This window comes from Gadus morhua, chromosome 10 (genome assembly GCF_902167405.1).
Source record: "Gadus morhua chromosome 10, gadMor3.0, whole genome shotgun sequence".
Lineage (NCBI taxonomy): Eukaryota > Metazoa > Chordata > Actinopteri > Gadiformes > Gadidae > Gadus > Gadus morhua.
The window spans coordinates 26,801,113-26,823,939 of record NC_044057.1 but is presented as its reverse complement, the minus strand read 5'-3'; the positions used below and the strand labels follow the sequence as shown (position 1 = coordinate 26,823,939).

Sequence of the window (22,827 nt, the reverse complement as noted above, 5' to 3'; positions counted from 1 at the left end):
ACACAACCACCTCCACACACGCACACACACGCGCACACACGCACACACGAATGAAGGCATTCGCATGCGTGCGCTCCTTCACCAGTGTATCCTACCTAAGCGTGGCCCCATACACGCACATTAGACTTCTTAAATACAAAAATATTACTTACACGGTTGAGCACACTAGCACTACAGTCTTTCTATGCGTCTTTATTTTGTATTTCATTTTTTATTCCAGTCGTATTCCACTTCGTTTCTTCGTTCAATCTTTCTTTCAATTGCTACAATTGACAATGTAGCAATTGTGTACTGCATTGGATGCGTATAACAGTTCTGGACACTTGGTCGTTCAATCTTTTTTGCCAAAACTTTCACTTTTAGAATATCTGATGGTGTGACGACATCCGTCTGTACCATCAGACTAGCTGAGTTCATTCAAAGTCGACTGCCAGCCTCAGTGAATATTGACTCGCTGCTTGTTAGAGAGTAATGGACGCTGTGACCTGTCGAAATATAGTTTACTTTTGTCCCACCATACTGCGGACCCTGCGGAAAGACATATTACCCTGCTGCAGAGCTGGAATCAGCTATTAGTCACTTTGAGGTAAGGGATCATTTAAAGGGAATTTAAGACGCGATCATGCCTCATATTAGAACATGCCCTTGTAAAAGGCTACGTGGGATAACTGAATTCATAACCAAAGAAATAAATGTTTTGCAGAAAATAAACATCCGGTCAGCATTTGATTGGCAATGATCAGCAGATGCAGACACCGACTGCTGAAAGATTTATTTTTGCAAGTCATTGTATCCGGCGTAATCTGGTGTTAAACTAATTTATGCTGATGCTAAAAATAGTTTGCCCACTGTCACAGTTATGAGGGAACGATGGATTAGTTAAGGATTCCTGATTTGGCTTCTTGTGACATGCATTAAGTTACAATTTGATAATGATGCAGCACAACGGGTTATGTGAATAGTTTGCATCATAGGCTGCTTGCAGTACTAGATATGATCTATATGTACAATACAGTGAGCCACTAAGATTGCAGTAAGGGGCGGCCTCATGTAAACAGCACGTTTTCCTTTATTAAAAAGTCTGAATCGTCATCTTTTGCGTTTGATTTGTGCGTGCGTGTGTGGGTTGCATGCATGCGTGTGTGCTCGTGTGCGTGCATGCTGTGTTTAAGTATGTGTGTGCCTGAGTGTTTGTTTTTGTGTGTGTGTGTGTGTGTGTGTGTGTGTGTGTGTGTGTGTGTGTGTGTGTGTGTGTGTGTGTGTGTGTCTGAGTGTTTGTTGGTGTGTGTGTGTGTGTGTGCTTGCGTGTGTGTCTGTGTGTCTGTGTGTGTGTGTGTGTGTGTGTGTGTGTGTGTGTGTGTGTGTGTGTGTGTGTGTGTGTGTGCTTGCGTGTGCATTTGTGTGTCTGAGTGTGTCTGCCTGTGTGTGTGTGTGTGCGTGTGCGTGTGAGTGTTAGTAAAATGATCCGTCCACTGAGCAGGCAACCAGACTCTATTCTATTTGAAGGAGGCCAGTCAGGCGAAGGATCTCTCAGAACTCGGTGCGCCGGGCGAACATGAACTCTCTATTTGTCGTTTGCTAAAGAGCGCCACCGCCACTAAGCCTACGCCTGTATACTGTTCGTGGATCCTCTAATGCTTTCACTTCTCGTATTTGTCTTTTTGTGGAAGTGTGCCATCTGAAGTTTGGGTCAGGACCTAGACTCTGTGGAGCTGCTGTCTGACTTTGTTTCTCGTGGAAGTACCATTGTCTACAGGCAGAATGTCCGCGAGACCAGGAGACCTTCCAGGTAAGATCATTCATTAGGATCCATTTCTTGTTTTTTTTTCTTTGTTGCTTTGAAGAACTTCGGATTGAGTATAGAGCCGAACAAAAAGGTGAGTAAGAGGTTGAGATCAGTGTGTGGATGATAATGATGAAGGAGGTAATGGAGGTTATGATAAGGATAATGGGGCGAGGAATGGTTGGAAGTGAGATGATGAGGGTGAAAGTGATGATGATGATGATGATGATGATGATGATGATGATGATAATGATTATGGTGATGAAGGAGGGTGAATGTGTTTGTACCGGCAAAGGGTTGTAAATGAAGATTAAATCATTTAAGAGATATTCAATGTCCTTCATGAAACCGTTCGTATTTATCAATCAATTGATCACATAATATCCATGCTTAATCTGTTGGATGGGAGAATAATAAGCCTGTGTCTTCCATAAGATGTGTAGTTTTATTCATCATATAAAAAGGGAACAATAATTATATCATAAACTGTATTACAGTCCTTATACTTTGAACCCTTGTTAATTTCAAATAACTCTCAAACGTTTTTGAAAGGTACTAGATGACCTGTAAAAATGTAACTGGAAGAAACCATTTAGATTTCATAGTATAAAGAGAGCCTCTTTAATGGAACTCTCCTATGGTGCAGCGCTGGAGTCCGGCATGCCGTCGGGGTTCTTCTACAGCCTGTCGAATCCCATGGGAATGGCCCGGCGCACATACGATGAGAACCTGGACGTCCCCCTGAACTCCCCACCCCCGGACATGAGTGTCAACATCCTGTGGAAGGACCCGGTCATTCCACGGCACAGATTCAAGAAGCTCCCAGAGGTACTATTATTATTATATATACGTTAGTATTATTATACAAAGGAGCACCGCAATAACACTTCAAAACATTTAGAGCAGCATTGTGTAACCTTTCTGATAGCCCCTGGCTTAAAAGTCAATGCTGATCGATATACTTTTTTTTAATAATGTTATCAATAAAATGACATCGTATAGCAAATATATTCTACAAAAGAAAACCTTGCCAGCCCGAATCTCTCTCTTTGATCGAATCTCTCTTTGATACAAGAATTTTACTATGGACACTCCCTAAACACGCACGCCACCACGCACGCCACCACGCACGCCACCCAGCCGAACGAGCTGTGTTACTAACACTACAGCTAAGGAAAATGTATTACTGCTAACTTAAATTAGTCCCAAGGCCTGTTGGCCGAAAGAGGCAAGGGATATGGCATTGATATTTAATCTGATAACACAGAAGATAATCTGAATTACGATACAGGATCACCTCTCCAGTTAAAGCAACTCCCTGCTTGTCCCTAGAAGGAGCATTTGTCCAGTCCAGGGGTGGCATTGAGCTACAAAGCAAGCTGTTGTGTTGTTTGTTTTACTATCCATGCAATTGTGCAACTGGGTAATAAAATAAACCAATTTTATGTGTGTGTGTGTGTGTGTGTGTGTGTGTGTGTGTGTGTGTGTGTGTGTGTGTGTGTGTGTGTGTGTGTGTGTTTGTGTTTGTGTGTGTGCGCCCAGGAAGGGGAACGTCACCCCAAACCGCCAGCGCTGGAGCTTGGCGCCCCCGCTGTGGCCCCCCGGTCCCCGGCCCCCGTAGTGAGGGCCAAGGCGACGTCTCTCATGAGCTCACTGATGATCAGTACGCCCCCTTCCTTTCTCTGCACCCTCAGCAACAGACAGGGAAGAAAACACCTTTTTTGCCACACAGATGATCACATAGCTTCAATTTAGAATTTGTAAAATGATCTTGAGGAGGTTAAAGGGGTGATGTCACCAGTTTTGGGTGTGATTACTTAGCCATTACAAGCTGTTTGAAATTCGGCCTTTACCTGCGCCCTAGTGACATCACTAGTGGGCGTGTCCACTAGTGGGCGTGTCCCCCTAGATGTATGATGGATGGATCAGTCCAACCGGCCTCCCCAGTGAACTATCCATCATACATCTAGGTGGACACGCCCACTAGTTACCAGTTTACTCCCACCTGGGGGAGTGATATCACCCCAGTAATGTTTACAAACGGCACCATCTACCCAGTACTAGGCTCCGCCTCCAGCTGAGCTACACTGAGGGTGAGAGGGTTACCTCTCCCCGCTGGTATGGGCTGACCTGTGTCCGTGTGCCCACAGAGCAGTCCCATGACAGCCTGCAGAGGTTCGAGCACCAGGCGGGGCTGACCGATGACGTGTACTCCCCACACAAGGGCCTGTCTGCGGAGGAGACGCGCTCAGCCCGTCTGGCCGACGGCACCGTCCCAGTGAGTCCGGGATAAGACCCTCAGCAACACGCTGCTGTTGGCTGCCAACATGGAGGGGGGAATGGGGGGCGTTTTGGCTGATTAAGAAAGTGGACGGACCGTACACTAGTGTATTGACTCACCTGGATACCTATTCTGGCCACTTCTATCCAAATACGTAGTGTAGCACACTACACCAGCGTGTTATATATGTCATATAACTTAGCCAGCCTGACTGCAAGGGCTTTGAAATGACATTAAAATCAACGAGAGATCTTCATGGAGATATCTTCATAGAGAGATGTTCTTCATGGAGAGGTTAGAGGTGGTCTTCATGGAGAGATGTTCTTCATAGAGAGATGTTCTTCATGGAGAGGTTAGAGGTGGTCTTCATGGAGAGATGTTCTTCATAGAGAGATGTTCTTCATAGAGAGATGTTCTTCATGGAGAGGTTAGAGGTGGTCTTCATGGAGAGATGTTCTTCATGGAGAGATGTTTTTCATAGCGAGATGTTCTTCATAGAGAGATGTTCTTAATGGAGAGATGTTTTTCCTGAAGAGAGGTTCTTCATGGAGACCACCAAATACAACTGTAATGGCTCTTTCACAAACGTATGGTTAATTGTATTGAGAGAAAAAAAACATGTTTAGAAAGTCTGCGATGGTTGTTGGTTTTTCAGGACCTTTGTGGCTTTCTCTGATGGATGAATAATGATTATGCAATAGTTCATTGTCCATGTGCTACTGAAGATGAGTTACCTGCAGGCAGGGAGCGCTCTGCTCCAATGCTCAGTTCATAAACGATGGGTTAACAACCATCCATTGTACTGCATTCCCAGGCCATCTGGTTACAACAAGTAGTGCTCTTGTCACAACACGTATTGAGAATGAACACCTCTCAATTTGGCCCTTGAATTAGAAGGATTAATATCTCACATAAATGTACATCTGTTATAAAGTTACACACAATATGAAACTGGCAAATTTTCCTGAAACTGGATGATTTATTCAGCCTTAATTACATAATAGATAATACTAGGCGGTATGTTTTGTTACAGTGCAGTAAACAAGTTACGCAATCATTTGGATACCGGCTGGTTCTAGATTATTGTTGCTTGGTGACGGACTTTAAAGAGCCCCCCCCCCCCCACTCCTGTTGTTCCCCCTCGACAAATCAGCGTCCACGGGTAGGCCGACATTTAGTTTGTACATCTTGTGCCTTCGTTAGAGACATTTAATCCACATTAAACTCGTTCACATATCGGAAAATGGATTCAACAATGAAGTGGACAGGAATTAAAGGCGGAGTGAATCTGGCCATCATTAAAAGGTATGTTTTAAAGTGCTGTATATTCAACGGTTGTGTTGTGGCGAGCCGAGCCTTCCCTGTTCGAGCTGGCTAACGTTAGCGCTAGCTAAGCTAATGGGAGCTAACCATCGTTCCTATAAACGAGGTGGCCCAAGTGTGTTGTCCCTTTCCGTCATAACGGCCACTCGGCCTATAGGATATATATTGTGATGTTTTATGTAACCTGTGTGATATTTTCTGGCTCCTCAAAACTAACATGTACATTGACATGTTAGCTTACATTAGCTTAGCCTATGAAGGTTTAGCCCCAGCGGCACGCAGGCTATGTAAGCTAACATGCTAATCGTAACTTGAACGTAAATGTTTCACATGATTAAACATGTTCTTGGCATTGAGTTGATATATATATTGTATCACGATGTATATTCGTACTTTAAGATTACATTATTTTACCCAGCATGCCCTGCGGTTCATGGTAGAGGACTGCGGAGGGAAAATGTGCCGAATGTAATAATATAGTGCGAAAGGCCTATTCGTATGCACGGATATTGGTTTTTAATAATAATGCACACAGCATTGTTGTATCCTTTTCCTTGAGCCACCGAGTAGTTCATTTTAATTGCACAAAGCCTTTTCGTTAGTTATGAGCAATGTAGTATTCTAGAACAATGCACAAGGGATATGCGTATGCTGTGCAATGAGCGACAGGGAGTATGGTATTGTAATGCAGAGGGGACGGGGTTTGACGTCCATTCAGACCGGTCCCCCAGACCCTCCCTTGCGGTTAGTATTTTATGAGTCGAAACTAGGGGCTCATCTCAACTTGAACCCCAGTCCAGGTCACAGGTGGATCGGATGAACCCTTCTATTGTTGACATGGGGGTCTCGTTGGATATCAGTGTCACCCAGTTGCGGGGATACCTGTTTTAAGTGATCGATTTATTTCTTATTTTTTGATAAACGTCTTAGTTGTTAAGGAGGATCTTGGGAATTTCAGTTTTAGCTTGGGTTCAAGTTGTGTTGCACATACACACAACTTGATCAAGATAACGGACAAACATCGAAACACCAAGGCAGGTATCTTTGTATGTCGGACACCATTTAGGGAATCGTGCCTTAAATCTTGTACGTATTCCTGATTCCAGTATTGACTTAATAAGTAGGATAATCATTGACTGCAATAGGAACGTGTGTACTATAAAGTAACAGATTTTGGACCTCAAAGATTTTTTCTACGTGGGTAAAGTTCCAAGAGAAGTGATTTATTTACAGAAAGGGGTGAACGACATGGTCAACCAATGATAAGGCTATTATGTTGACAGATGCTTCGTGATAGGATTTGCTGCAAGTGAGATTGGCACTTTTTGTATCAACATTTAAATTTTCATTGAAAAAGCAACTGAAATCATGAAATTTGTGAGGGGGGGTCACTACCAACTAACATCTTTTCATACTTCAGGAGAAAAAAAATCTTAGAGCCATGGCATCTCATTTATAATGGTGTTCTTTAAAGTTTACATTGTACACATTTCACCCGTATCAAAATATTGCCATTTGGCTAGATTGTTTGATTTTGGTTGTGCAACCCTAATTTACAGTAGCCTTGGGCAAGATGTTTTGAATGTATTACATAGTGCAATCCTAGCCTTACTTCATGAAAGGTAAATCATATTACAGGGCTATGTTGAAGAGTTTTATGGAACTCACTCACTCACACACCCTGCTTGTGTTTGCTGCATCAGCCCAACTGCAAACACTAGCAGAACCCAGTTAGCCTTTGGAACGGCCTTGAAGGGATGTTCTAGGTCACCGTGTGCGTGTTTGTGTCCAAACCCACTTTGTGGTTGGTTGACCCTTCGGCCATCCTGTTTCCTAACGAGCCCCCCCCCCCCCCCCCCCCCCCCCTCTCTGTGCAGAAGCTGAGAATGCCAAGCGGGGAGTTGAAAGAGGACAGACCTACGGCATCGTCTCAGTCCACCCCGTACGGCACCCCCTGTGTGACCCCGTCCGTCACCCCCTGTGTGACCCCCTGCGTTAGCCCTCACAGTTCACCCGTGACCCCTCGCAGGTAGGTGCCCCCACGCGGCTTCAACATCCCGATGACGAGCCCCGTGGCTGAAGGGGGCAGTCTAAAAGACCCTGTGGTCGGTAGTGACCGCCTATCGCCCAATGAGCTCACACCGTGGTGACGCAGCCTATGGCCCGTGGAAGGAAGCCCTGACATGTGCCGTATCCTGAATGAGTCGGTGGCGACACTGTTTGGAACTATTAAAAGAACGACCACTTATCCCTATAGTGTCACAAGACAACAAATCCAAAATCTTCAGGGCTGGCACTTTAAATGGAATGAGACCTGTCCTCATCACACATTCATGGTTCTCATACAATGCACGATGTTTTGAGACCTTTTGTACTAGCTAATGTTGTTTCCCTTTTGTCCATGAATCACACGTGTCCAGGGAGTGGGCTCCTGCCTTTGTGCATCATGCGTCTAAAACCTCTCCGGGTTTTGTTTCCAGGTCCTGGTTCGGTTCTTCCAATCTTCTCTCCCCCCCGGAGCTCGGCAGTCACAGCCCTAGCTTTGACATGGGAGGCAACGAGGGCGGAGGAGGTGGAGGAGGAGGTGGAGGAGTAGACAGGTGGAGCTTCTTTGGGCCGCGGCCTGTCGTGCAGAAGTCCCCCACGGACCCGGGCTCAGACAGCGGCCCTGGTGAGCACTCTGCCACGGTCACAGGCATTGTCAATGAGAGGGAGATAAGCATGAGAACGCAGAGGCATGTTCAGCTGGACTAGATTACGGTGCGGAGAAGATCCTCCCACTTTGAGTTGAAAGGATCCACTCCAGGGTAAATGGAACCTGTATCGCTGGGCAACGCTCACGCTCTCTTCCCCTCTCCAACAGGGTTCACGCTGCAGACCTACTTCGGCCTGCAGAAGTCCACCACCATGGACGCCATCAAGACCCAGGTGCACCTGAAGGTGGACGACCCAGCCACCTTCCTGCCGCCCAAGATGGACCTCTCAGGCCTGGAGTCCCGGCACGCCACCCAGCGGCCTCACAAACTCAAACCGCGGGACATGAATGTGCTCACGCCCTCGGGCTTCTGAGGCCATCAAGTACCCACATGACTCTATTCCCCCCCCCCCCCCCCAAGCCCAGACACACGCACGCACGTACTCACACTCACGTCTCCTCTCACTACACTCTCCCAGAGAGGTGGTATAAGTATTACCCCCCCTGTGCCCCTCACTGAGCCATGCCTGGTCCTGTCCACACACGACACAAGACGTTTGCCTGGACTCGTGGCTCCTGCAGCCCCAAACCACGTTTATGAGTCCATCTGAGGACCCCTCTTGTGTTCTTCTTTTGTTCTTGCTACAGTGTCGTAACAAACTCAAACTGCTCGTCCTAGTCTCAATGGTGTGAATGGGATCGATGCGTATCTTCTCTTGAACACCGTTGGGGTGTGTTCAACCGCTCTCACCTTGTCCTCCCCCAGCCAAACTCCCCCCCCCCCCCCCACCCCCTTCTTTTATATGCTTCATTTAAAAACAAAATGAAACTTATGTCATGACTGATATTGTGCCTGAGATAGCACTATGTATGCTTTTGGTCGCTGTGCTGATTTAATTTGCCTAATTTATTATGTTGTTAGTATGTTTGTGGCCTAGGTGCTGACTGTTGGAGTGCTTTTCTTCTGACTTGCAGTCTTTTTATCATTTTGAAGTCAGTAGTTTACAGTGCTTGGCTTTTGATGTTTTATTCTGTTCTGATTTATATTCAATGCGTTTCATAATGCCAAGCTACACCGCTGACATGTTTTGAAGTTTGTATTTTATGCAATTTGATAGACATTATGTGGTCATTTTGAATTCAATTTTTTTATATATATATATATATATGTGTATGTATATGTATATGTATATATATATATATATATATATATATATATATATATATATATGAATGATTGAGTGTATATATGATTTATTTTCAAAGCACATTTCCTCCATGCTGTTCAAAAAATGTATATAACTTCAACTCCATAAAGGCACAAAGGAGTATCTCCTGATGACTTCTGTAAATAAATATTGATAGTAACGAGCTTCGCTTGCTTATTGTTTATCGGGTTTTGACTTGTTTTAAGTTTGACTGTTGAAGATGCCATGCTAAACGATGCTAGCATTTCTCCACTAGATGGCAGAGCAGGTCAAATTATCAGCATGTGTAAAACTGCCATGATGCATTGTTATCGAACGTGTTTTAAATTATGTCCCATAAAATGCTATTTGTATTGCCAATTTACAGTTTTTTTAAATTGGTATAAAAAACAAATTGCAACAATTAAGTCATTACACGCTATGATTTAGTGGCGCTGATGAAATTCAGGAAGCATTTCAAGTAAGGAGACGAGCAAAGAATCTGTAGTATTTGACCTGCTAGTTTAACAGCCATTTCCCCCAATTACCTTTAGATACTAAAGGCCCATTTTATTGTGCATTTAGTGTCTTACCAAGACGTAATAGCTGAAGACGAAGTTATATGCACATTCTGAGGTAAGTCGTCGGATAACGATCGCTGAGTGAAACCCTGCACGATCAAAGCTTTAACAAATACCTATCTGGTTACTTTACAGAGACTGCCTACTTTATCGAGTTGGTACAAACAAAATGATCAGGCAATTGCGTGAAGTGGTTTAGTTTCTGTTCAATGGAAGCTTGACCCCTGCCCGACAGCATCCTTGGCTCTCAGGGCGTTCACCCCTGACCTAGTATTCTTTGGTGTGGTGCTCGTAAAGGGACCCACCTTCTCGCTGAGGCGAGCCCTAATTACAGGCTGTGGGGTCAGTGTCTGGTTTTCAGGTGGTGCCAGTCAACCGAGAACGGAGTTAAATTAGTCTGACATCAACCAGTGGCATTCTGTGTTGAGGCCTTTAGGGGGATGGCACCTGGGATAGGTAAAGAAATGACCTAGAGAGCAAGCCAAGTGTGTGTGTCTGAGCGATAGAGTTTGTGCCTATTTGTTCATGAAAGACACGCTTGTGTGTGTGTGTGTATCTAGGTGATAAAGTGATTGTGTGTGTTTGTGTTTGCTTAGGTTAGAGTTTCGGCCTGTATCTGCACAACATGTGTGCTATCAAGTGTGTTGGCGCTTGTATTTGTTTATATTGTTTGTGGGTGTTGGTGTCCAGGGAATGTGTGTGTGTACGGGTCTGTCCCTCAGTATTACAGCTAAAAGGTTTAGCACTAGAAGCCTCTGAATACAGTCAGTGTTCAGCTGACCAAGCTGCTGGGGATACAAACGTTTAAATACACTAACTGGAAAACTGTGCTATCTGGTGGTGATTCAACAATGGCTTCTCGCCTGAACCAATCCCGTGTCCTCATCGGTTGTTTCTCAGGTTTCTCAGAAACAGAGTACGTTTCTCTGTAGAAACCGCCGGAGCAGCCAGTTGTGTGACAGCACAGTTGTTGAGGGGGTCAGAGACGGGGGTGGGGTGTGGTCGGAGTAGAGGGAGGGTCAACTGGAAGAGCCGCTGGGTGGAGACGCATGGCAGCCATGACATAATACAGATGTCTCGGCCTACGTCTCGCATGACGTGGTTCGGAACTTGCGCCCCCACCCATATGAACCAAAACATTCACACAGATGTTAGCCAGTAAACTCAAATTCACCAACGGGCCGTTCCTCTGGAACTCGTACACATGAATCCTCCCTCCCACCATCCCCCTCATCAAACCTTATCTTCAATTTCAAGGTCTTGGTATAATGCGATCTAAGTGGGAATCTGCAACGTCATCGTTCACAATAGTTTTCCAACAGTTCACTTGGAATGAGTAGAATGGTCCTGAGAAGATATATCGGCTTCCATCTGGCACTGCCTAGGACGGGGCAGCCCTGAGTCAATCCAACGTTCGTCAGAGAGCAGGCCTCGTGTTTAGAGGAAGTGAGAACCACATATCTTCAAGTATGCGCCACGTCATCTGATGGGCCGTAGTTTTGGTGGGGACATGTCATAATAAATCATCTAGTATAAAATAATAATATAAGCTGCTGGCTATAAAGATTCTTACCGCCAGATTTAAGCTTTATCTGCTGTGTAATAAGTGTTCAAAGGTGAATGGACAATATTACTGTTGCGGAGCGTGTGACTCAGGCAGACTGTGTGGTTTCTCCAAGGACTTTGTGTTACATTTACATTGAGGGCATTTAACAGATGCATTTTTATCCAAGGCGACTTACATAAGCACATTTGTCAGAAGAAGGAGAAACAATGTATCACTGTCGGTACAGTAACGATGTTCACAGAACCAAGTGCCAAGCACTAACATTCGCTAGGTTAACCCACTTCACTGTAATTCACTGTATGCAACAAAGATAGCTAGGATAAGATTCGACACAACTAAGTACTATTTTTAAGTGCCAGGGCGTACAACATACAATAAGTGCGTACAGTGGTTCAGAGTTGAATTCTGAACAAGTGAGTCTTGAGTCTTGTCTCCCAACAGGTTTCACGATGATGCTATCGTGTGGTCAGTAGCCTCGGGGCGCCTTGGTACCATTCTGGAAACAAAAGAGGGCTCGGCCAACATAATCCGTCGCGTGCTTCCTTGATCCAGGGGAATTCATTAACTTGTATAAATGAGTGCTTCGTCCTCTCTTTAATTATTCTGTGATGATCTAATGGTTTAATTATTTGGTGACAGCTGTTATGAAACCAGTACCGAAGCATCTTCAGGCCACAATTGGCTTATGTAATGGCTTGACTGAAAATAAGAACCAGTCTCACTGTTGAAAACAATGGGTCGCTTCTTGTTCTAGCTATTGACCCTCTTCATCACTATTGTATTAGGAAGCTTGTCTTGATACTTTCTATTGTAATGAATGATATTCATTTCAGTTTAAACAAATGCCCCAGCTTTCCTTACTGTGGGAAGAAAATCTGTTGCTCATGACAAAATCTTACCCCGAGGAAAGGATACACGTTCAGGAATACTCAGGTTCAGAATGTCCTCAGACCAGGCCGATTCTAAAAAGCCTCTTGGCTGGTCTGAACGCAGGCTTGTTTCAAGTCTCCCATCAATCTGCACACAGACTGCCTTCCTTCTGTCCCCGGAGACTCCACCTGACAAAAAACATCTTTCCTCATGAGACAAGCTGGCCCAGACACATATCTATATTTATGTCTCTTAGATAGGCCTATCGTAATGGCCTGTCGCCATGCCCTATGAGTCATCCCAGTGAGTCACTAGGGAGTGGACGGGCCATGGACGGGGCGTCAGGGGAGGGGGCCGGTGTTGGTGGCGGGGGGGTGAAGGTGGGCGAAGGGGACTCCCCAGGAGCTCCCTCAGCCTGCGACGGTGGAGCCGCTGGCTGACCTCTCCCGGACCGCGGCGCGGCGGTGACGAGCATCCATTGTAATGGTGGTTCCTCCCCTGCTGACGACAGCGCCCGACCCCGCGGGGATGACCCACGCGGCCGGTCTGGGGGCTCTGTGGAGGCACGTAGCCAGGAGGTGTTCCTTCGTAGAAGAGGGGCTTTACGAGGGGAGCCGGGCAGTGATGGAGAACAGATGAGGGGAAGCCAGCGCTCTATAAGGGAACGCGTCCGTCGGAATGAGGGTGTGGTTGTCGGAGTGGTCGTGGTCAGAGAGGGACGACGTGCACAAACCGTCCGTGTTTCAGAATCGTTTCGTGACTCCAGTCACGGTCATAATACATCATAACAACAAATTGAAATTAGGGCCCTAGAGTAAAAAACGGATATGTTATCTCCTGCAAATGAAACCAACGTGTTTGGTGTTGCAATAGTTGGCGATCCAGCTCTTTTGCTCAGCAAGCACTGGGGCCGTTCAGACGACCCGGGACCCGTGACACAACCAGCTGGGGGTTTCTTGAGGGTGGGGTCTGTGAGACATCTGCTGGTGGGTGGGTTCTCTAGCCGGTCTGCGTCACGGCGTCAGAGCAACGACGCCACTACGCTCACACCACAACATCTGACTGCACGTCCACATCTGGGTCTGATTCACGCTGAGCTGGCCCGGAGGTGACCCCGCCCTGACAGCCAGGGGCCGCCCCCCACCGCCACCGGCTCTCCCAGGCACCCTCTTAGTCTCTGGCAGGGGCCCGACGGCCAAAACATGGGGCACAACTCCTTCCCTGGGGGGTCGGGTTACTGTGTTGACGCGTTTCAGATCTGGGTCAAACGGAAACCATCGGGTTATGTGACATGTATTTATTTATGTGTGTGTTTGGCTGGATGGATGGATGGTGATCTGGTCGATGCATGGAACCATGGATGAATGGACGAAGAGATGGATGGATGAATTGATGAAAAGATGAATAGATGGATGGATGGATGAATGAATGCAAGTATGGATTGTGGCTAGTAAGCACTGCTACCTCGCAACAACAAGAGCCAAGGTTTGAGCCCCAGGGTCGGGGAACCTTATATGTGGAGTTTGTATATTCTCCAAATTCCTCTCACACCACAACAACATGCGAGCTACCACCCCTGCCCGGCCCATACCCACGGCCCAAACCACTGGACTGGGGCTGGGTCCCAGGAGTCGCCTGCTGCCCCCAGCTCATAGCATAGGATGGGTGAAATGCTAAGGATTCATTTGCCAATGGGGATTTATAAAATGTATGTATGTAATATGTAAGGATGGCAGGCCATGCCACATACACTGTTTTGAAGGTCTGTTGGTCTGAATACAAACTAGACTTTGTGGGGACTTCACCAAGTCGTGTCAGTCAGTTTGGAGTGGGAAGGTATTCTGCTGATCTCCCAGGGAGCAGAGAGGGGGGGTCGTCCTCTCAGGACCCCCAGGCCCTAACACCAAGCAGATGTAGGAGGGGAGGTCCGCTGCAGGCACTCGGTCCCACACAGGCCTCACGTTGCTGGGGGTAAACCTGCCTGGAATCCCATCTGGGACGGGGACCTCTGGGTAAGGGGCCCCGGGCCCCCCCTCCTCTGAACCAGCAGGCTGCGTGCTGAGGTGAAGGGGAAGCAGAGGAGCTGGACAGGCTGCTCGGGAGATAGGGAGTGGAGAAGAAACTAAAGGTATTAACGTAGTGTTTACATTTTGGACCTCTTGGATAAAGCCTTTTTAGAAGATTAGTTTTTGGAAAAGTTGTTTTGGGAAGGGACATTTTATGGAGTAATTTTAGGATAATAGTTACAAAAGGTCACTTTCGAGAATTGAAGAAGTCAATTTTAGCCACAACACAATTTATTAGCATTTCACAGTATCCTATTAGTAGTTCACTGTTGCAAAACGTTCTTTACCGTAATGGAAAGATATCCACAGCTATTTCCACAGTGTATGACGATATCAGAGGGTAAGGCAGATACGTCTGGGTGTGTGAGTGTGTGTGTGTGTGTGTGCGCCCGTATGCGATCACATGCGGGCATGTCTGTGTGTGTGTGTATGTGTGTGTGTGTGTGTGTGTGTGTGTGTGTGTGTGTGTGTGTGTGTGCGTGTGTGCGTGCGTGCGTGCGTGCGTGCGTGCGTGCGTGCGTGCGTGCGTTCACCACCATGATATTTGCTTATTTTTTTATTTGCATATTTTGCCATTTCATATCCGAAATGCGGTGATTAGCTACATTATACAACCAAACCCTATCTAGTAGCCAGGAGTTCACTTGATTTGCGTACGCTGGGCGGGGTTGGATTATTTCTCGAGTCAGGGGAGCGGTTATCCATTGCTTTTCAATACATTACATATCTTTTACAATTTATATTGGTCCTTCATCATGTGTTCGCCAGTATCAAGACAGGACTGTTAATAATCCTTATGGGCATGGTAAATCATGTTCCATGTTCTCGTACAGGTACATAGGTCACGGCTGGATACGCCGGAGGACGTCTGTCTCCGGCTCTGTGGGGGAAGAGGTCTGAGCACAAAGACCACCTGCCTCCCCCCATGTTCAGGGAGTTCAGAGCTAACGGGAAAGAAACAACGTTTTAGTGTTCGGCAGAGAATAAAATCATCGTGAACTCTCTTGTTTACCAACCGCCACATGTGCCTGGAAGGCAAACACCACGTTCACTTATGCCTTGCTTATGCTTCATAAACACAATATTATTCACACTCAATGGCTTACCTTCACAGTCATCTTCTTTCTACTGGGGCGGGAATAACAGTCATTGGCTCCGAATGCCATTTACCCCTTGCCTTTCCTATGAAGGAGAAGTGAAACTCTACGTTTATTGTCACAATTTTGTGGTATCTTGATATGGAGGGGGGGGGGGGGGGGGGGGGCACGGTTGCAGAGGCCTTCCGGGCTCCAGAAGGTGAATGGCTGAGGGCTCGGCTGACAACATGACCCTCGCTGGGTAATGAGCTGCAGTCAAGCTGCGCTAAAGGAGCCTTCGTTTCACATCACCACACTGGTTAGGAAACCTTTGATCTCTCGGAAGGACGTCATGTGTTCACGGGGAGCGGTGAACACATGATTAAGAGATGCATTTGTTAATCCACAGGTGGAATGCTGAGGCTTTTATTCGGTTATTATGGAGCTCACAGATACACAACTACGGCTGCTCAGAAATCGCAAAGCACAGACGCATGCCCCCTCATACCTGTGTGTGTGTGTGTGTGTGTGTGTGTGTGTGTGTGTGTGTGTGTGTGTGTGTGTGTGTGTGTGTGTGTGTGTGTGTGTGTGTGTGTGTGTGTGTGTGTGTGTGTCTGTGTGTGTGTGTGTGTCTGTGTGTGTGTGTGTGTGTGTGTGTGTTTGTGTGTGTGTGTGAGTGTGTCTGTGTGTGTCTGTGTGTGTGTGTGTGTGTGAGCGCGCCTGTTTGTGTGTGTGTCACCTCAGTGGTTGCAACGTTCCCCAACGTTCTACAACGTTCTTCATGTAACCCAGGGGACTTTTCCATTCCAATGTCAGCAATGCTTGTGGCGTGACAGACGTAACCACAGCTGGTCTTCAGAGGGTTGTGCGGTGCTCCTAGGGGCTGAACGGAAGTGGTTCTGATGTGTGTGTGTCTACAGGGCTGCCAGAGCCCACGATGATGGTTGAGTTAGGAGTGACGCTGTATGATGTAGCACATCATCACCACCACCACCCTTCACCTCCAATCCATTCACCTCCGGTAAAGGGATGGCAGAGTGACTCGTATGAGGAAAGAACAAGAACACACAGAGGTAGGGTACTAACAAACAGACAGTTTAATGCATCTATTATATTCTAGATAATGTCGTTTCTCCTACACTCAAACATGATCGAACGTCATAAAACCAGATGAGCCAGTTATCTCCCCATTGTGAATTTATGGGTGAGTTTGTGGTTTACCTCAGTAAGATATTCTCTTTGTTATCCTGAAGAGTTTCGATTCCTGCTAATCGTTCAGATTAAATTACCTTTATGGTCATGTTATCATTTCATTCACATTTGCATACCTCTTGAGTTTGTTGAGTTCAAACAGTGACGTCATTACATACATTTCTGTTGACGATAGCAAACGTTTATAATATACATGCCATACCCCGTTGTCACTAGGTGTGTTCAACAACAATGAATATTTGTTTCTAAGTGTAAGGGCCCTAATTGCCAGGCTTTGTGATGGTTATTTATTAGTAGCGTTGCAATTAATATCCTTCATTCCATCGCACGGGGAGAGTACCTTACCGTCCTGAGGCGAACTAAGCGGAGCTGTCACCTGTGATCAGCTGGAAGGGGGCGGGGTCGGAGGAGAGGGGGGCGGGTCAGAGGAGAGGGGGCGGGGCCGCGTCTCAAAGAGCAGCTTTAACGCACTGTGGGAGTGTACACGTACAGTCTATTTGGTTTCCAACGCGGAGACACATCACCACATCCAGCGGACTACACATCGGGATTTTCCTTTCTCCAACACAGAAACACGTCTTAAAAGTCATACATCCGGCGGAACCATGTGTGGTAAGAGTCGCGATCATATCTGTGTTAAACGAACCCACTTGTTTGAGTGTGTGTGTGTGTGTGTGTGTGTGTGTGTGTGTGTGTGTGTGTGTGTGTGTGTGTGTGTGTGTGTGTGTGTGTGTGTGTGTGTGTGTGTGTGTGTGTGTGTGTGTGTGTCTGGCGGTGTCAGCAGGTCACTATGTTTGAAACAACTTTTGGTTTTTTTCTTGTTTTTTCTGGCGTAGTATTTCCATATACGCCATCCACGTGTGAAGGACAATACACCGAGAGTATTACAATGTCAGAGTCCAGTGCACATTTGTATAAAGTCTATGATGCTTTGCATGTTTCCGATTACAACTGGCTCTTTGTGAGAGATGTCCTCCCCCCTGAATCCTGCTGAGCTCTCCTTAGAAATGCAGCTGCGGATACGTGTCACCACTGTCCTGTTTTCCGAAAGTCGCTCATAACCTCAGCTGCGTGTCCTATCTCCCGGGATGGGGATGCACGGTGATTGACAGGCGAGGCGACCCGAGCGTCCAAACCAATCTGTTATCTGTCCGCCGTCTCCTGTCACTCGCTTCCCCTTCTTTGGATTTGGTCTATTTCAAGGGGAAATGTGTTGATAACCCTAAGGGGGTTATCGCCCAGCCAGTTCGCAGCGCAGCCCTACCCCATTGCGTATAACGACAGAAATACTACTACTGTCTACCTGTGAGACGGTGAAAACTGTGTCAAATGATATTGTGTCCAAAGTGCCGTATTTAAATGGCCTGCTGTGTTAGAAACCTTGGATTATTTCTCTCTCTCTCTCTCTCTCTCTCTCTCTCTCTCTCTCTCTCTCTCTCTCTCTCTCTCTCTCTCTCTCTCTCTCTCTCCCCCCCCCCCCCCCCCCCAGGAAGACGGGTCTTTGTGGGCTCTAAAAATACAATCCACTTGAGTTAGATATCAATGGTTGTGTTACCTTGACCGTGTCACCCTGGTAGGCCCGTTACTGGTAGAGGTTAGATGCAACATGGTTAACAGATCACTGCCTGGGGACAACAGGAGATAGAAGAGACACACCACTAAGATGGATCCTCACGATAGAGGTGTGATTATGGTGGAGGATAGTTTTATTTTAATGATATGTCTCTTGTGGTTCTACTTCATTACACGCAAGGAGAACCCATGGAGAGTAATAACAGTTCATCCTAGCGTTCTTTAGATTAGCAAACGTCTCCTAAAGTGTCTTGTTGGCTTTTTTCAAAGGAATCTTTGCCTACCTAAATCATGAAGTGCCTCGCACCAGGAAGGAGATATTTGAGACGTTGGTGAATGGACTCAGGAGGCTGGAGTACAGAGGATACGATTCAGCAGGTATACACACACACACACACACACACACACACACACACACACACACACACACACACACACACACACACACACACACACACACACACACACACACACACACACACACACACATACACCCATGCATGCGCACATACACATGCACTTCACAGCTGTGAATGAAACGCAGATTCACACTATTACTAAGATTACTTACGTTCTCTCCACAAAGTCACTCAGACTATTCAAACGTGTAAAATAGTATCAACCCCTCGCCTGCGACCTACTGAGGCCGACAAGATGCATGCTGGGTAGATAGACAGACTCCCAGCTGGTGATAAAGCTGGTAACCTTTAATATAAGTCACAGTGTGCTCCGCGGCCGGACTGCTGCGCTCAGCTATGCTGAACATACCAGCTGAACCAGGTGCTCCTCCCCTCTTCAGGCAGCCCAGAGCCGGTTGTTCAGGCTCTACTAAGGTGCAGCACGGAGGTTAATGATATATCGACCCGTTGGACGTTGGGCCAACCTTGAGTCCTTTTATCATTTGTATCTTCATCCTTCAATGGTTCATAAAACAAAACAGGAAGTTGTTTCCTGAAACAACACAGGGTTTTTTGCTTTTACAAATCAAATGCACCTACTGGTACCCGTATTGTTTCCTGAACCTGAACATGAACCGACGATTTGTGTTTACTGGTGAACATCTGACCAGCAATATAAGGTAAAAGACGCTTATATGAGCACATTTTCCTAATTCCTTTGTAGTAGTCTGGGTGATACATATTGTGATTAAAGATATAATACAAATAGTAAATAAAGTAAAGATAAATATTTATACAACTTTGTGAAGGCAGGTATAGTTTATTAAAATTATTATATTTGTAATTATATTCAATGAATTTGATTCAAAGGTCGGATAACATCCTAATTATTTGATCTGAGGCATAATTTTTTATTATTATGACAAGTGATTTATGATCAGTAGTTTCTTGCTAGACTAAAGAAGCAATTCACCTTGAATCAGATCCTTTACTCTGTTTGACACTAATCTCTGTTATGGAACATTAGAAACACATCTCCATGACCACAGCGGAGATACTGAAGTCTTCGGGTGATCGATGAGTCACATGTATCGTTGTCAGACAAAATTACCCAATAGGCTTTTGGATAAGAACAAGTAGGTTATTGTGTTAAAGGACAATAGCGTTCTAGGTGATCAAACCATGGTTACCGCCATCTCTTCTGAATTCACTAAACATAACACAACAATACGACTCTCACTACTTTGTTGTACCCATTCTGCTGTCGAGCAGTAAGCGTCTGAGTGCCTGTTTTTATTGTAAACATGGCAGTAAAGCATTTTCGTCTTTTGTCATCAATGTCGGCCAGTAAGGCGTTTATGGACTTCATTGCAGGGAATCACCATACTAGCACTTTGGTCTTTGTGATAAGACATTTTTCGAAGTGCTGTACTGCTATTGTTTACAATCATGGCGGCACGTTCACGTGAAATGCTTTGAGGCAGTGATTTGGTCAAAAGACGGGCACACATTGTTTGAGTTGGAGGTTCCTGCTACTATATGACTCTCTCAATATCTGAGGGGTATTGTCCCCACTGACAGGCGTTGCTGTAGACGGCCCCAACAAACTGATGACCGACCTCAACAGCAAGGCGATCGTTCTGATCAAGAAGAAGGGCAAGGTCAAGGCTCTGGACGAAGCCCTCTACAGTAGGTCACGATATCACCACCATCGCTGCTATGGCGCCCTTATCTTTATGACTTTATGGTTTACCGTATAACCGTACCTTGATGGTATGACTTTATGGCTATTCCTCACCAACATCATTTCATAGCTGCGGACAATGTTTTTGAACGGCATCTCAAAGTCCTCCACTTTTACTTTCTAGGGGTTAGTTCACTTTATTGAATGTTTTGTTGGTTGATTGCCATGGTTACCCCGAGTCATTCTCTGCTGTTTGGTTCATTTCCTGGTGTTCATAACAAAGTCTTTCCTTCCTACAGAGCAAGACTCACTTGACCTGGACGAGGTGTTGTGCACACACTTTGGCATCTCCCACACGCGCTGGGCCACGCACGGGGAGCCCAGTCCGGTCAACAGCCATCCCCACCGCTCGGACAAGAACAACGGTAACCTGCGCGAGTCCATCGGCTAATGCTAACTCGTAACACTCTCTCATACACACACACACACCTGCACACACGCCCACCTATAGACACATTCATACACACACACACCTGCACACAGGCACACACAGACAGAGGAAGAACCACACACATACACACTCACCTGCACGCCACCCGCACGCACAAACAGACAAATAAACACACACAGAGCCACAAACAGCCACACACATGTGTATATGTGTATGCACACACACAACTGCCGTCAATGACAAGTCTTTCATTGACGAAATAAGATGATGGAAGAAATTAGAGAATCCTTGGGAGATAGACAGAATGAAAGAAAGGAGGACCGTATCCCCCATGCTGTTTTCCTTTTTAGCTACAATATGAATGATAACTACAACATGCAGGTGTTCCCTTAAGGAAGGTTTTGCATAATCCAACCTGACGATCCGTGGTATTTAAAGCATGCTGTCAGCATTCCTTTCTGATATTCTTGGATTCAAGGAGCACATCGTCATGGCCTTACCCTGAAGCGTGTGTCCGAGCATTACCCCGACTTCCTCCTCCGACATCAAACTATGTTCTGTTGTAGTATGTGACCAATAATACCACAAAAATGCACTTTGTTGAGTCGACATAGACAGACTTAGTGAAATGTGCTAGGTCTGTCTGTCTCCATGGAACCTGACCGATCTGGAGACCGATAAGGACGGCCTACACTGTTTAACTACCATGTAGTTATTTGACCCTAACCCCACTCTCTCTTATCACTGTTCTGATTACCATCTCTCTATTTGCAGAGTTCGTTGTGATTCACAATGGCATCATCACCAACTACAAAGAGTTGAAGAAGTACTTGGTGAGTATTACACCTCACAGGAACCCATGTCACCATGCATGTGCACGACACTTTGAGCACAGGCGGTAGAGACCTTATTGTTATACAGGTTGAACTGGTTTAGGATCTTTTCATTGTTTGCGGTTATTTAGAATGTAGCCGATACAGAAACCCTGTTAACATGATCCGTGGCTCGGCTTAGCTCAGGAGGTAGAGCAGTTGTAACCAAAAGGTTGCTAGTTTGATCCCCAGCTCCTCCTAGCTGAGTGTTGATGTGTCCCTGAGCAAGACACTTAACTGCTCCTCACGAGCTGGCTGTCGCCTTGCATGGTGGACTCTGCCGTCGGTGTGTCAATGTGTGTATTAACTGATGTAAGTCGCTTTGGATAAAAGCGTCTGCTAAATGTAAATGTAAAGTCTAGGATGTTGTGGCATTTAACCGGCCTTATGAAAATGTAATATCATAATTAAATACACTTTATGCAATATCCCTCCTCCTTTTCAGAGCTCTAAAGGCTATGAGTTTGAGTCCGAGACCGACACGGAGGTCATCCCCAAGCTGACGAAATACATCCACGACAACCGAGAGAACGACCTTCTGTCCTTCTCTACCCTGGTGGAGAGGGTCATCCAACAGCTGGTGAGCAAGGAGCCCCGGGACCGGACGCAGTCAGCCCCGCTGACCCCCCCACTGAGAGACCCCCCCCACTGAGAGACCACCCCCACTAAGAGACCTCCCCCCCACTAAGAGACCCCCCCCACTAAGAGACCCCCCCCCCCACTAAGGGACCCCCCCCACAAAGAGACACCCCCCCATGAACCACTTACCTTATTGGCGTTCAGCAGACACTTTTATCCAGAGCGACTGACAATAAGTACATTCGTCAGAAGAAAGAGAAACAACAATATATCTCTGTCGGTACGGTAACGGTGTTAATAGAAGCTAGTGCCAAGCACTAACTATCACTAGGTTAACCCATTCCCCGTGTCCAACATAGATAGCTAGGGTAAGACGTCACATAACTAAGTACTATAACTGCGTCCATTAAGTGCCAGCAGGACGTACCCCATGCTACAGTAGGATGGTTAGGGTTAGGGTTGAACCATGCTACAGTAGGATGGTTAGGGTTAGGGTTGAACCATGCTACAGTAGGATGGTTAGGGTTAGGGTTGGACCATGCTACAGTAGGATGGTTAGGGTTAGGGTTAGGGTTGGACGGTGCTACAGTAGGATGGTTAGGGTTAGGGTTGAACCATGCTACAGTAGGA

The 22,827-nt window shown here is 46.2% G+C and overlaps 1 protein-coding gene across 2 annotated transcripts; it reads left to right on the top strand.

Annotated features, from left to right (window-relative positions):
* The first annotated feature begins 105 nt into the window (after positions 1 to 105).
* LOC115552568 (putative monooxygenase p33MONOX) lies at positions 106 to 9,248 on the top strand. Of its 2 annotated transcripts, XM_030368793.1 has the most exons (8): positions 106 to 586; positions 1,671 to 1,789; positions 2,430 to 2,611; positions 3,326 to 3,446; positions 3,934 to 4,061; positions 7,265 to 7,416; positions 7,868 to 8,058; positions 8,251 to 9,248. In XM_030368793.1, exons 2-8 carry the CDS (start codon positions 1,762 to 1,764, stop codon positions 8,454 to 8,456), a joined length of 1,008 nt encoding a protein of 335 aa, XP_030224653.1. In that variant the 5' UTR covers positions 106 to 586; positions 1,671 to 1,761; the 3' UTR covers positions 8,457 to 9,248. The 2 variants fall into 2 exon arrangements, with proteins under 2 accessions (XP_030224653.1, XP_030224654.1); XM_030368794.1 differs by lacking the exon at positions 106 to 586 and having other exon boundaries at positions 1,366 to 1,789.
* Positions 9,249 to 22,827: the final 13,579 nt, after the last annotated feature.

Excerpts from the sequence above, each read along its gene's own strand:
- LOC115552568 (XM_030368793.1), top strand. The coding sequence starts at position 1,762 with ATGTCCGCGAGACCAGGAGACCTTCCAG. Across the intron at positions 2,612-3,325 it reads GATTCAAGAAGCTCCCAGAG|GAAGGGGAACGTCACCCCAA; the intron begins GTACTATTATTA and ends GTGTGCGCCCAG. Across the intron at positions 7,417-7,867 it reads TCACCCGTGACCCCTCGCAG|GTCCTGGTTCGGTTCTTCCA; the intron begins GTAGGTGCCCCC and ends TTTTGTTTCCAG.